At 38.9% G+C, this 14,328-nt stretch overlaps 3 protein-coding genes across 3 annotated transcripts in view; 1 reads left to right on the top strand and 2 right to left on the bottom strand.

Moving 5' to 3' along the window:
* Positions 1-672: 672 nt before the first annotated feature.
* LOC101295174 (ubiquitin-40S ribosomal protein S27a-like) lies at positions 673-1,503 on the top strand. Its single transcript, XM_004288609.1, has one exon. It carries the CDS (start codon positions 836-838, stop codon positions 1,304-1,306), a length of 471 nt encoding a protein of 156 aa, XP_004288657.1. The 5' UTR covers positions 673-835; the 3' UTR covers positions 1,307-1,503.
* Positions 1,504-4,491: 2,988 nt separating this feature from the next.
* On the bottom strand, positions 4,492-11,223 carry LOC101294890 (PHD finger protein At1g33420-like). Its single transcript, XM_004288608.1, has 5 exons — positions 10,848-11,223; positions 9,879-10,005; positions 8,724-8,939; positions 7,739-8,344; positions 4,492-5,534 (listed from the first exon to the last, which is right to left on the bottom strand). The coding sequence occupies exons 1-5, from the start codon at positions 11,188-11,190 to the stop codon at positions 4,724-4,726; spliced, it is 2,103 nt and encodes a 700-aa protein (XP_004288656.1). The 5' UTR covers positions 11,191-11,223; the 3' UTR covers positions 4,492-4,723.
* Positions 11,224-12,122: 899 nt separating this feature from the next.
* Positions 12,123-14,328, bottom strand: part of LOC101294602 (plastidic glucose transporter 4-like) — a 5,974-nt gene continuing 3,768 nt past the window's right edge. The window contains exons 8-14 of the mRNA XM_004288607.1: positions 14,166-14,259; positions 13,891-14,044; positions 13,670-13,816; positions 13,523-13,596; positions 12,979-13,067; positions 12,766-12,880; positions 12,123-12,446 (exon numbers count right to left, since the gene is read on the bottom strand). Coding sequence (XP_004288655.1) covers positions 12,264-12,446; positions 12,766-12,880; positions 12,979-13,067; positions 13,523-13,596; positions 13,670-13,816; positions 13,891-14,044; positions 14,166-14,259 — 856 coding nt within the window. The 3' untranslated portion in view covers positions 12,123-12,263. The remainder of the gene's footprint in view (positions 12,447-12,765; positions 12,881-12,978; positions 13,068-13,522; positions 13,597-13,669; positions 13,817-13,890; positions 14,045-14,165; positions 14,260-14,328) is intronic.

Raw genomic sequence — 14,328 nt, 5'->3', positions numbered from 1 at the left:
CTGCCGAGAGGAGAATAACGTTTCGCCTACTTATACTTCGAATTTGGGGCTGAAAATTTGACAGGAGGAGCAGCTCTGGATGGGGAAGTTTCTATCAAAATTTCAGGTTGATCGGAGCAAGGGAAGGTGGTGAACCGGTGGTCGGTAGCGGCGGCGGCGGTCTAGAATTTTCCGGCGGCCGGTTCGGAGACTTTCCGGCCGGTTCTCAGGGTGAGGCCGGCGGCGTTGGATCCGTGACGAAAAGAGCTTTCTGGGGATATAAAATTCCGGCGGAGGGCAGTCGGAATTTTGGTCGGAAATCGAGAAAAACAAGGCTGCTCGATTTTAGGGTTTTGGTTTTTAGGGTTTGGAAAAAGAAATGGTGGGCTATTGGCTCTAGGGTTAGAACAAAGTGCATGATAACGTGATGAAGAATAAAGTGTAGAGACAAAGAGATAGCAAGAGAATCATCATCTTATTCATTGATAGGAACCCTTTATATAGGGAATTACACAATACCAATATGGTAAGGATATGAATACATAGATCTAGTCTAACTACATATCCTATTGGCATAAGACCAAGGCACACATAGAGAATATCCTAAAACAATAAAACCTTAATTCTTAATTATAAAGACCTGAAATAATATCGAGAATCTCTAAATTCAACGAACAGAGATAGAAGCTCTTCGATGTTCGCCAGTCGCCAGGGTTTCAATAAAACGCTTGTGTTGAACGAAGAGAAATTCTATACAAGGACTATATGGTCATTTCAGCGCGGATCCTAACCTGTACTTAAAGCCCCTCTCATACAGAATTTGAGAGTTGAAAGAAAACCCTAAGGCGGCGTCAAGATGCAGATCTTCGTGAAAACCCTAACGGGGAAGACGATCACGTTGGAGGTGGAGTCCTCCGACACCATCGATAATGTGAAGGCCAAGATCCAAGACAAGGAGGGCATCCCGCCGGACCAGCAGCGCCTCATCTTCGCCGGAAAACAGCTCGAGGACGGCCGGACTCTCGCCGACTACAACATCCAGAAGGAGTCGACTCTCCACCTGGTGCTCCGCCTCCGCGGTGGCGCCAAGAAGCGCAAGAAGAAGACGTACACCAAGCCCAAGAAGATCAAGCACAAGCACAAGAAGGTCAAGCTCGCCGTGCTCCAGTTCTACAAGGTTGATGACTCCGGGAAGGTCCAGAAGCTCAGGAAGGAGTGCCCTAACGCCGAGTGCGGCGCCGGGACTTTCATGGCTAACCATTTTGACAGGCACTATTGCGGTAAGTGTGGTCTCACCTATGTTTACCAGAAGGCTGGTGGCGATTGAGAGTCTAAACGATGTCGCTTTGGTCGTTTTTACTAGTATCAGTGTTATCAGTGTTGTTATGGATTTGAACAGATGGTTTAATTTCAAGGTTTAGAACTTTTAATCCTCTTTTGCTGAGGTTTATATTGAGGATTTTGAATCTGGAGTTTAATTGTTAGTTTTTGTTAAATTTAAATTACCTCAGAATTCTATGTGCCTGCATATAATGTTGGATGGGTGTTAGATTGTCGACTTCTGTTGAGGCATTTCCTGACTGGATTTGTCTCTACAAGTACTTTTTTTTTTTGATGAATTTCCTACAATTATTTGGGATGTGATTGTTTTGTGCAGTCCGTTTTGCCTTTTTGAAATTGTTTCCATTTTTTGGATTCCTTCTGGGTTAATTTGCTATTGTATTTGGGTGCGAATGTTGCATTAGCAACCCATTTCATGGACATTTTGCTTTTCATTTGGGGTAGTGTGTTTTTTTGTTTCAATCTGACAAGTTTTGACCACATAAGTTCCCTTATTTGCTGGTAGATCATTTGAACTGCAGCCATCTGGTTTCTTTGTTTTGTTAAATTGTGGTTAGGTAGATAGGAATCTAAGATTAGGCAGTAGAACTCTGGAAGTAGTTATAGTTCTTACCCCCACATGGTCGAACATCAAAGATCATTGATTAGGAGTAGAACGAGTTTACTTTTCATGGTCATTGATTATCTCAATCTTTTGTTCAAAAGGCTTAAATTTCTGTCTTGACAGAGCATCTCAGTAGCAAATTATCTTTTGATTTTGAAGCTCTCTCCCTTTGCTAGTCTAGTGGCCCAAATTTTGTTCCTTGATGCAAGGCTGGATGAGGGCTTAGTCTACTACACTTCTGAGACTGTTTGAATAAATCGTACTTGTATACATTAGACATGTCTACCATACTGTAGTATTTTCATAGCAGATCAGTGGTTGGTACTGTGTCTGCCTCTCCTGAGTACTGTCAGAGTAAGATTAAGTATTACATTGTATTAGTCTAGCAGAGTTTAGTTTATTCTTCCATTAGTCGTTTTTTCCTGCCTTACATGTGAGTTGTGAAGGCTATTGTAATGCTAGTAGCTCTGCCCCTTGCTGTGTTGGTAATTTGCATTTGCAGTTGGTAAAGGAATTGCTTAGGGTAACAGCATTGCCCTTGTGACAATAGTTTTACTATTCTCATTAATTCCGGGTACAGATCTGATATTTGTGAGTATTTATTAGTGTTTATATTTCTCATGTCACTCTTCCAAAAATGGCTGTATGACATGTTCTCATGGTTGAACCTGTTGATCTCACTAGAGAGGTAGAGAAGTAGAGATGCTGGTTCTGTAAACAGCCGATTGTAAAAACGTCGGTTCCAAATCCATGGAAATTTGAACGGTGAATTTGAGACCTACTTTTTTCCAATTGTTAGGCCAATCGATACTTCTTACAACGGTGAACTTCCAGTGTTGATCACCAAAAAATATTTATCATGGGAGCAGGCAAATAGGCAATGATGAAACATAATGAAGCTCACTTCCAAAAGATGTGGCTGACACAGGCTTGATTTGCCCAACTGCGGACTCCGAGGATCTTCACCAAAGAACCTGAATCCTTGATTCGCAAGAAACCTTCACATCCAGGGCACACTGGGTCTCATCTCTAGCCGGAAAACGTCTCATAACTTCTCTATCTGCTAGGATCTCATTAAAGCCAAACACCCTGTCTTTCTTAAACCTTTCTGCTTCCGTATTCTCTCTACATTCCCCAATCCACCATCACCATATTCTCACCTGCTATTCCTCTTCCCTGCATCACGCCCGGAAATTACTCAATGAATATCAGACTGGCTACATCTCTGACCGGTTAATTAACAGTAATGACTGTTTTTTTTTTTTTTGCGCCGTGCTGTGTCGGTATCAAGCGTGGGAAGATGATTTCCAATGTGCCCTTCTGATGTGAAGTAGTGATAAGCTATGAAATATGTAGTATGCATCTTTTCTATTGCTGCTCCAGAACACTTTTTAAGTGAAAACAGATAAAAGAAACCTGAACATAGTTACAGTTTTGCTTGCTGTGTATATGCTTCAAGTTTCTTCTTAATTCTCATTCTGACACACTGGCCGAGAGTTGGCATAAACTAGACAAGCAGGTTAACGTTTTCTTAATCCAGCTCTACTAATCTGATTAAGCCAAATTGGAGATTCATCATGGAACACCATCCATCCCTTTTGAGTCCTGTTTGTGGATTTGATAGACTTGCAAATAATGCAGACATGTTTTCAGAGATGCTTAATCACTAGACCCGGTTAACGAGTTACAAGTCCCCCAACTTGCTCCATTTCGAACTCTGTACTTGCATGAGAGATTGAGAGGGAGAGAAAATTTCCAATTTGTTGGCGAATCACTGATGAATAACTGGTACTCACTTCTGTGGTCTCTTAATGCTTTCAATGAAAGAGCTTTATCTCTGGGCTGATTTTGAGATCCCATGAATTGAATTGCTTTCTTGTATATAACAAAGAATGTACACTCCAAATATGTAACATAGCATGTACACTAGAAACTAAACGCAAATGCTAAAGAAGCCTAAGAACATTTAACTCCTATGACGTCTGTAAACTTTTATACTGAGCTCATCGTCGTAATTGTATCCAAGCCTTCCAATTTTCACCACAGAAGAAAGCTCCTTTGGCAACTTTGATAACGTTTTCGATCTTCATTTGAGACCTTTTTTTTCAGTTAAAGATTGAGAGGGAATTAGCACAGTAACGTTGCAAGGGAGATGACACAAGTGAAGGCGAGATATTATACTGCCCATGCCATAAACTTTATAGAACAGAAACTAGCATCAAATTTGAGGAACTGTTTTAGTTTCGTCTCGTATTACTTCCACTCTTCATCCATCTCGTCTCCCTCTTTCTCCCCATACGTGTTCCCTCTTTAACTAAAAGAAAACAAAAATAAACCTCACTTTCAAGACTTCCATCAGAAGAAAGCAACCTCATGATGGCTCCATGGTGCTGCATTCTTTCAAGTCAAGAAAGCAATATAGTACTGCATTCTTTCATGAGAGCAACCTGTAGTAGTACACACTACATGCTCCAATCTCTTGAGCCATTAACAACATGAACAGAAAATAAGGGACTGGGATATAGATCCTGCTCATTCTTTTCTCTCTTTTTTTTTGTTTTTTTGCTATGTTATAACTTTTCAACTTCTCTTTTGTTAACCATAGGAAGAAATATATACAGACGAAGAAAAGTAGGAAATTAGAAAGAAAATGGGAGTCCGTATAACTGCCCAGAAAAGTACTAAAAAGGCCTACGGATTTTATGTACATGGTCCTTTGGGGATAGAGGAAACCAACCTCTCTTACCGAAGAAATGACGAAATCAAACCAATTACTTATTGACTAACAGTAAAATTATATCAGCGAACGTCAGGAGGGCCAATCAAATTATTACCAAAGGAGCAGCTTTCAACCTTAGCAACCACCTCATCCTTGCAAGGCCCAGCATTTTGCGTTACTGGAACTGAGTTTTTGCATCCTTGACAAACAAAACTGGCAGGGACCGAATCTGAGTCTGGGATTCCAGAACATCGAGTGTGCCGCCACACACCACAAAGATCACAAGCCATCATTCTCTCTCCATCATCATCCTTTGCCCCACAGCTGCACTCCACTGTCCACCTCTCCATCCCTCTCTCCATGCTGAACTTACTCCATCCACTCTTTGCATTGCAGCGCCCTCTCACTCGAACATATTCTCCTGACCCTAACAACTTCTTGACCTGGGTGGATTCATCAACACCGCCATAGTCAACCAACTCTTCGGCTTGAAACCTTTTCAACACCAAATATACATCTTGAAAAGCTTTTGATGCTGCAACCTTGAGATCGGATACAGTAGCATTGGTTAGAACAATCAGTTCTGGAGGGGGGTCCAGGGTGGAATATTCTTCAGACTCGTCTGTAAATTCAACTCTACATAAGACACATGTAAGCGATGGATCTTTAGTGGACATCCTTTCGGGCTTGTAATCCTTTACAAACTGCTTGCAGTCAAGTAGCTTTTCAGCACAGCTGACAGCAAGGTCCCTTGTTTCCTGAGGCACATCTTTCATCATAGTTTGGGGGTGGAGCATCGACTCATATAAGAAACGTATGTCCAGTACAAGATTTTCTTCTGATAGGCTTCTAGAGGTGGAAGAGTCGTCTGATGCGCTTCCAGCCTCGAGTCTGCAAAATGTTGTTCAGCAGGTTACAAACTTAGTAACCAGAGGTGCAGAACAATTAGAATGTAAAATGACCTATTTAGACAATCTTGCTTTAGCTGTTAGACAGTGATTGTCCATAGAGAGTTAAAGACAATATAAGAGAAATAATGGTGGCCTGAGCTATTAGACAGTCCTTCTTTCTAATAAACAACTCTGCCAAATTCAAAGTTTACGACTTCTTTATAAATATGTATTTGACGACTTCAAAAAAAAACAAATGTATTTGAACAGGCAACTGTTATTAACAATCCCAAAAGTCAACCTACACTTATCCTTTCACTTCCCTTTTGGAATTTGTCCACTCCATGTATCTGGATATCTACATATTTAGTAAGAGAACAAGCTATTTTCAGACCCAAAAATAGTCCCCCCTTACAAGTTTGGTAAAAGGCATCATTCTGGGCCTAAGTGAACTCAAACAGCCTAAATCCAGAGTAAAGAAGAAAAAAAAAAAATATTTGCTGCTACAGAACCGTACTTGAAATCTTATACGAGCTTAATCACATGCAAATTTGGTGTTTCATGACATTTGGATCCTTACTCATCTTAGAGTCTTGGAATTCCCAAATCCTTTTCACTGTTTATACTAGAAATTCCCTAAATCTGCTTCCCACAACCTTGCTTGAATCAAGGGCCTCTCCTTCTGAACCCGATAATCGTTAGGAGTCCAACTCTAACATATAGGAAGGTAATACAGTGAGGTGGATCAGATGAACCCAGTCCCCATGGGCTAACCAGTCCTACTAACCCTCATTGTTAAAAGCTATAATTCATCTCTCCCAACTGCGAAGAGAGATTGCATAAACCTGTAAGTCACCTATCCTGTACTGCACTGTTTGTGCTTGCTAAGTAAAACCATTAGAAATGCTAAACATAGAAGACAAATCTAGCATATCTAACAAATACCTAGATGATTGTCGCTTGAGAAATATTGTTTACCTTGAGGGAAAAGAACTAGATATATGTGTGATTATAGTAGCAATAACAAAACTAAAATATAAAAGTGATTATAGTATAAGTAGCGCCAAAACTAATACAGATGACTTGACGATTGCCATAACGTCGATTCAAGGCTAGAAAGCTAAACTGTGTAGTGCATTCACTAGTGGAATGATAAGAAAGGATTGATATGTAAAAAAGGTAAAAATAAAATCCTTTTTCATGCAAAAATTGTATTCAATTTCTAATCGAATGAACGAACTAACAATTGTATTTGGCTTAGCAGCCTTAGCTGACAGGTCGCAAAATAATACCTAATTCCTACATAAATGTATCAAGTTTACTATCCTCAGATAAAGAAGGCTGAGCCTAAAACATGGCAGGATTAAGTTGACAGTAGAAAGAACCAGATTATGTTTGAAAATTGAAACTTCCTATCCAAAGTTCCTTTGAAATTTTTCTCATGCATTTTTTTTTATCATCACCGTTTTAACAAACATCTTGGCATCACTCTCTTAATCTGGAGTCACTGTCTGGTTCCTGTATCTTCTCCTTCTCTCTTCAGTACCCTCTCTCTTCCCTCTCTTTCCTCACTTACAAATCAGAAAATTATATGTTCCATGAACATCAACATAGTTTGAAACTTTGAATTCTGCTGATTCACTAAGGAGTGAAGAATTGAAAATTCATTGCATGGATCTCTGGATATCACAGACTCAGAGAATGGGTCACCTGATGTTCTATGTGCTAAATGTATGTCAATAACAGAAAGTCAATAGATCTAATTTAATGTTCATAACTCAATTCTGCTAAAACCCCACTGTATGTTTCACGTCAAACTATTTCTGTAAGAACTTCTTCAAAGGTTTTCTGGCCAATACAGATTATTTCCACGGATGTTAATACTTATCTTTATTCATAGTATTACATATAAATATATAATGGAGAAAGGAGCCCATGGCGGTTCTTACTCAGAGTAGGAGACAGAGGGAGACAGTGAATTTGGTTAAAAATAAAAATAGTTCTATTAGTGGGGAGCTTTGAAAATCATTAGATTGATAAAGGGGTGAGGATCTCTTAATGCAAGAAAATGCAGATAATTAAGGACAGAAAAGCCAAATTCCTCCCATAACACTGGCAATATGAATTTGATTTCAAGTGACAGAATGCTAAACAAAAGATAAAATGGAAAAGGGCACAACTATTGAGGCTCAATATACTACTAACCTGTATTCAAAATCACCATCAGCATTGCGTCTTGAATTAACGAAGATCCCTTCTGCTACTATTTTCCCTCCAAGTTCGTTGAGGCTATAATCCAGGAGATCGGGTGGTTGTCCCTTGTAAATAGCTTTCCTAAGATTACGCTGATTTACCCAATTTGGCCCAGTAACTGCACGCAGCACCTTGACCATGGCTTCTTCTACACATTCAACATCACTCTTCGTCCAAGAATACAGAACTCCGGAAGCTCGTCGCTTCTTGCTCATGGCATCATCACCCCTTGAAGAACACTTGGGAGCATCATGGATCAATTTAATCAAGAAACTAAAGAGATCTCTTATATTCAAAAGCTCATGTTCTGATAGGGACTGGTATCTCAAGATGATGTCACGGATGCAAGATGGAAATCGACGTTGCGCAAGAAAGGTGGACAGGGGTAGGGTAGAGAGTTTTTCAACAGCCAAATTATAGGCATCAAGAGTGAGAGCAAAACTACCAGTAGCAAATTCATAACCCCAGTCACCATACCAGGGATGTCCTCTGATGATTGCATGAAGTAGCCGATATTCCAGCCCATACTTCTTTGACACATCCATCACACTGACCATTCTGTTCATGTGTGGAAAATGACAAATTGGAGTTTATTGTGATGCAAGATAGGTAATAATAAAACAAAAGTCATTATAAACAAAGCTAGTGAACAAAATAAGAACACAGAATTTGAGTAAGAACAAAGCAAAATAAAGGCCTATCCCGGAATATTTGTTTTATGTAGAACAAAAGAGTAAGGACGATATATGTACATTGAAACCCCTAATTGAACTAGTCCATGTAGTGTGTGGTATTTATCTCCCACGATTACACATTTCAACTCCTAATAGTGTACATCATCAAAAGCCCCACTCATCTAGCCTAGCTACTATACTACTCATAAAAACGAAAAAAATAAAAAAATAAAAAATAAGTAAGTCTAGGAACAAAACCAAACCTCACTCCAAGAACTTTACAGAGCCGGTCCCAAAAGTCCATGATATGGCATCCAGAAAGCATCCTCGAGCCACCTTCCCTTCCATTTACCCTGAGAAGGTGTCCAAAACCATTTGAATGGACTACTCCATGCAGAAGATGGGTTGTATTCTCTAATTGGCTGTACACCCAATCTTCAACATCGTCTGTACTTGCATCAAGGTTGCAAGATTTGCACCTGAAACCATGACACATTTCAGCAACATAAGAAATCAAAGATCACTGAACCGAATTAACAGCAGTAGAAGAATAGACAATTATATATTAGTGTGAAACATTTTTAGTAAACTGATGCACCTAGCTGTACATGAAAACACCTCTTAGTTTAATAGTCCTAATTCTGTTTGTATCTATTTAAAAATACTCAGTGCTCACATTGGGTTTATTATAAAATTTCTTATATTTTTAGGACAGAACTGGCTTTCTTGAGCAGCCATAATCACATTTATACCAAACTTAATACCATATAGCGATATACAGAAACCAGTTGATCTCGTATATCAAACCAGTCAGATATACAAGGCGCTATAAGAATAATATATTCTATTAGAAGACAGCAGAAATATGGATTTATATATAAATGCATATAGATAACAAACAATAACCAACCAAATGATATTGGTGAATTAAGAACATGCATAAATCAATTAAAAACTCAGTGGAAGCAGACATCAGAAAATGTAAAAACACGTAACAGTGAATACTTAGGTACCAACTGAATTTTTTTGAAGTTAGGACTTCGGGAGTGATGGATTTGTTCTCATGCTCAAGGCCCCATGCAGTCCTCACATGTAATACTGTACCAGTTCTACTTATTTGTACTCTCAATACAGGTTTTAATAAAAAAAACATTCATTTTCTTTGCAACTGAACTGAGGTCTAGTTGAGTCGATAAAACTTTATCGAGTTCTTTCAGTTCATATGTCCTTTATTAATTTTCCTTGAATTCCCTAAAACATTTCTACATACATTCTTATATGTATGTCATCTGCTTGGCATTGGTACTAGAATCTATGCAACAAAAGCCAACATAAATCAGTTAAGCCATGCTTATAATAGCTACGTTATATTATCAGAAATAAAGGCATATATGAAGAATAAAATTTCAAGTCCTCACTTGGATTCGTAGATATGCACAACATCTCCACAGCACATACAAGGCTTGTGATACCCGCCAATGGAATTACCATCAGCCTTAATTATAAAGTGATAACGTTTCCCGCAAACTGGATGACCACTCCATCCTAAACGTTTGAGAAGAAATATGTCAGAACTCACGTGACTGACTACTGGTGGTTTGTATAGTTTGAGAAAGTTTGATCAAAACACACATACAAGTAGTTATGTACTTACAACACATGAGATGATTACGTCCATGATGCCTAATCATAAACCAAAATCATTGAATTAATTCCCTACTTTGGTCGACAGAATGGTCTGGACAACAAGATAAAACAAGAAGCTCTCTTTAATGTCAGGAGCATGATAGGTAGGTAATCTAATTGGTCAAGACTTCTTTATCATGCATTTCTACTCGACCAGCGCAAAAAACCAATGAAAAACAGATTACAGCCTCTGTCCTAAGCTCATCATTAAATGTAGTTAAGAAACCATTGTGCAAATTCATAATTTCAACAGCCCCTAGGATGACGCATTCAAGTCCTCAGTCCACTACATCCTATCAAATCAACTTATGAAGAACACACATCATCATTCAACTTTACTAAGCCTTAAACATTAACTTAAAAGTGGAAGTTTCAAACTCAGAACGGCCGATTCCACTGATGGAATAGCTGTCAAGCAACAACAGCTATCAGCTCTTGTCATGGACTCATTGTCATGACCTGTCCACAAGTAAAATCACCGTGCTGTACTACCGTCACAAGAGGACAACTAGTCAAACATCACCGGGACCCCGAATAATCAACAATTTGCCTAATCCTAATCAGGAATTTACAGTTGTATTATTAACATTTAGCAAGAAATGGAACATCATCATATCATATCCTACATAATATGAATTAATAGAAACAAATATAAAAACTGTCCAGGCAAAAAAGCATAGAACTCGGGTGAGTCAACTCACCGACAACTCGGCACTGATCACAATAGACGTTTCGAGATCTGGCGACGTCCTCCTCGACGATATCGAGGCACACGACGGGCGAATCGGGACCGTCCGCCGAGGCCGCGGTCGCCGGGAGCTGATCGGCAGCATCGCCGACCCTGAAGAGAATCTGCCACGTCATCAGGTGAGGGAAGAGGGACGACGGCGGAGGAACCAGCGCATGGTTAGAGAGAAACTCCCTGACGACGGTCCTGAAAGGTCCAGTAGCCCCCGCCGACGAGGACGGGAAGGTGAAGAAGTCGTTGAGATCCGCCGTGATACGCCTCTTCATCCGCTTCTGAGGTCGCTCATTCACCACCATCACGGCGGCGCGTGATCACCGATATCCTAGAAGGTTCCGGATCTCGAGCTAGACTCTCCCGAACGTTTAGGGCTTCAAAGAAATCAAATTCACTTTCATCTCTCTGTAAATTCTTCTCTTTTTTTTTTTTTAAATTTTTGAAAAGAATTTGAATTTAAAAGAGAGGATCGTGTGAAATAAACGGTTGCGGTGATGAGATCGGAAGAAAAATTTGTAGAGCGATCAAAATTTATTCAAGAAAACAAGAGGAAAAGGGGAATTTCTTTATTTCCGTGCCGAGTCATATAGACCACGTGCCATTCTTCTTTCTTGTCCAGGAATTAATGTAAAATTAAGATAGAGAATTACAGTTTACCCTCTCAACTGTTTAGATATTTCACTTTGGTACCTGGTAAAAACAGAGAATTGCATATGCACCCCTAACGGTGTAGATATTTTCGTTTCTGTACCAAACTGTTAAAACTTTCTGACACGACCGAATAACAAAACTCGGAACTATATTTCTCTCATTCGTCAGATGTCTTTCATGCATCGTCGTCTCCCCTCCAGCACAAGCGTTGTCATTTCAATCCTTCTTAGTAACCTCCACCACCAACATTCCTTGCTCTCTGCTCTCTCTGCCTCTTCCAAACCTTCAGCGTTTTGTTATGGCCTAAATTGAGATGTCATTTCATTTTTCTAATTATAGTGACTCTACTGAAAACAGTACAAGGCAATTAATGGTTACTCTTCTTTAGGACTAGTTGGGTGATTTTTTTTCTTTGGGAGGTGAGGTTGTCCTTGTTTGTTCGGTGATTCCATATTTCCATTATAATTGAATAAGTTGGGCTTGAAGTATGTTTTCCGAATTAACAGAAAATAAATAGAAATCTAGACGGCTCAATTTTACAATTTAACAATTTTTGGAACATAGATGACAGCAAGTTGTAGATATAGGAAGAAGAAATGGAATGTCATTGAAGGAACAAGTAGTTTAACCTTACTTGAGATAACAGAACATTATAATACAAGTATTATTTATTAACAGCAGATTACTTATTCTCACGGGTCAAAATCCAAAAACTGTACCATAATCAGGTTGGAACGCTAAGGGCACGCTCTATGTCCTCCAATGATCGCCCTTTAGTTTCAACGACATTACCAGCTATGTACAAGACAGCAAGCAGACAAACAGCAGAGAATCCCAGATACACCGAGCTGATCCCGAACTTGGTTACAAAGCTCAAGAAATACAGGCCAATGACGAAGTTTGATATCTGATAATACAGCATGAAAATTCAGTTCATAAGTGAGATAACGGATGTCTTCATTCAGTTTTTATCGCAAAGTAATTAGCCCTAAGTAAAAAAGGCACACATACATAACCAACTGCAGCCTTTGCAGTCAAGTTTTTTTTGTTCCAATAATTTAAAAAAAAAAAATCAATCATTTAAGTATCCACCAAATGCAAAATTTGCTATTCTAATAAAAAAGCCAAAGTACAACATTCACAAAACAAAATTTATCCCTGTAAGATATTGATTAGTAAGGTACCATCTCACTTCAAAAAAATATGCATTTTCTATTGCCACTTACCCAGTGCATGCCCAATGACAAAGAAACTGCTTTTGCTCTGATTCTTGAAGCAAATATCTCTGGCAGAAGAAGAGCGGGCACAGGGCCAGCACCAAGCGAAAAGGACAATACATAGCTGTTGATCAAAATAAGAACAGTGTTGAGATACAAACATGAACATCTAAAATGGAAGAGTGGTTTTTTTTATTTTTTTACAAGGAAACTCCAACTTACAGAACAGTCCCAGCAACAGCAAGGGTGCCAGAATATGGTGCCAAAACACTCCAAGTAAACGACAAAGCAAGCAGCAACATTGAAGCAGCCTACAAACAAACAAACAACAACAAAAAGAAAAAACAATTGATCAGTAAACATAAGCAAACAGAAACGTTTTTCATTCAAATTTAAATAATTGACACAGCCAAAGCAAGTTTTATTGCATTGGACGGTGAAATCTTATATCACAGACTATTTGACAGACGGACCTAAATTCCCTTATTTTCCTTCATGGATCCACTTTTATCAGCCAGATCGGTTACAGCGATTTAATTAACAAGTACCAAAATGTTCAGAGAAAAATACACAATATTCTTATATCTATTAGATCACAGTTAGATGAATTGTTTAAAGGGTGACTTTCAATGGGGTCCAGAAAACTGACAGCTCGAAATCATTAACCAACATTGGAAGTATCTAGATATTCATTTACTTGTATATCAAGTAAAAATGGCGTTCATTTACTTCATATAAAACAAATCTTTGATGAAGATAATATTACCATTCCTCCAAAACTTATCAGGAGAAGATTTTTCCTTCCTTGTCTGTCCATCAGTGACGATGCAACAGCTGTGCCTGTTAAGAGATAATCCAGAGTTTGATAAAACACTATGACAGTATAATAATTTTTCCAATCTTTGAAACTAACCAAAGACATTTGCTGCTCCAACGAGAGCACTTGCTGCAACATCTGATGTTATGCCAGCACTGCGGAAGACAGAAGTGGAATAATAAACCACAGCATTTATCCCAGCTAACTGTTGGAACAAGAAAAGTGCCGCACCAACACTAACAACTGTACAAACACATAGATGTCAAGAAAGGAAAAGAAATGTATGAGAGAACATGAATTCTAAGAACTAGGCAAACCTTTCCAATAGCGGCTACTAAACAGATCAAACCAGCCTGCTTCGGGTTCAGTAGATCCATGACTTGCTGATGTTAAGTCATGCATCACCTCAGTTACTCTCTCTTTTCCGTATAATGTTTTTATAACCTTTTCAGCTTGGGAAGTTTTTCCTTGCTGCAAAATAAAGCACTGATAAGCACTTCTACTGAAAATGCCCAATTACAGCTGAAAAACATGATAAAAATTCAGATACGACAACTTTGCACATATATGTTTATTAAATAAACTTGCAAACCTGTAAGAGCCATCTAGGACTTTCAGGCGAAACAGTCATTCCTAAAGCCAATAGAACAGAGGGAACTATTGCAATACCAAACATTGTCCTCCACCTATAAAGAAAAAGTAGGGTTAATTGAGAGAGAGAGAGAGAGAGAGAGAGAGAGAGAGAGAGACAACAA

Source organism: Fragaria vesca, linkage group LG1 (assembly GCF_000184155.1).
Source record: "Fragaria vesca subsp. vesca linkage group LG1, FraVesHawaii_1.0, whole genome shotgun sequence".
Lineage (NCBI taxonomy): Eukaryota > Viridiplantae > Streptophyta > Magnoliopsida > Rosales > Rosaceae > Fragaria > Fragaria vesca.
This window is presented reverse-complemented; position numbering and strand designations above follow the sequence as displayed.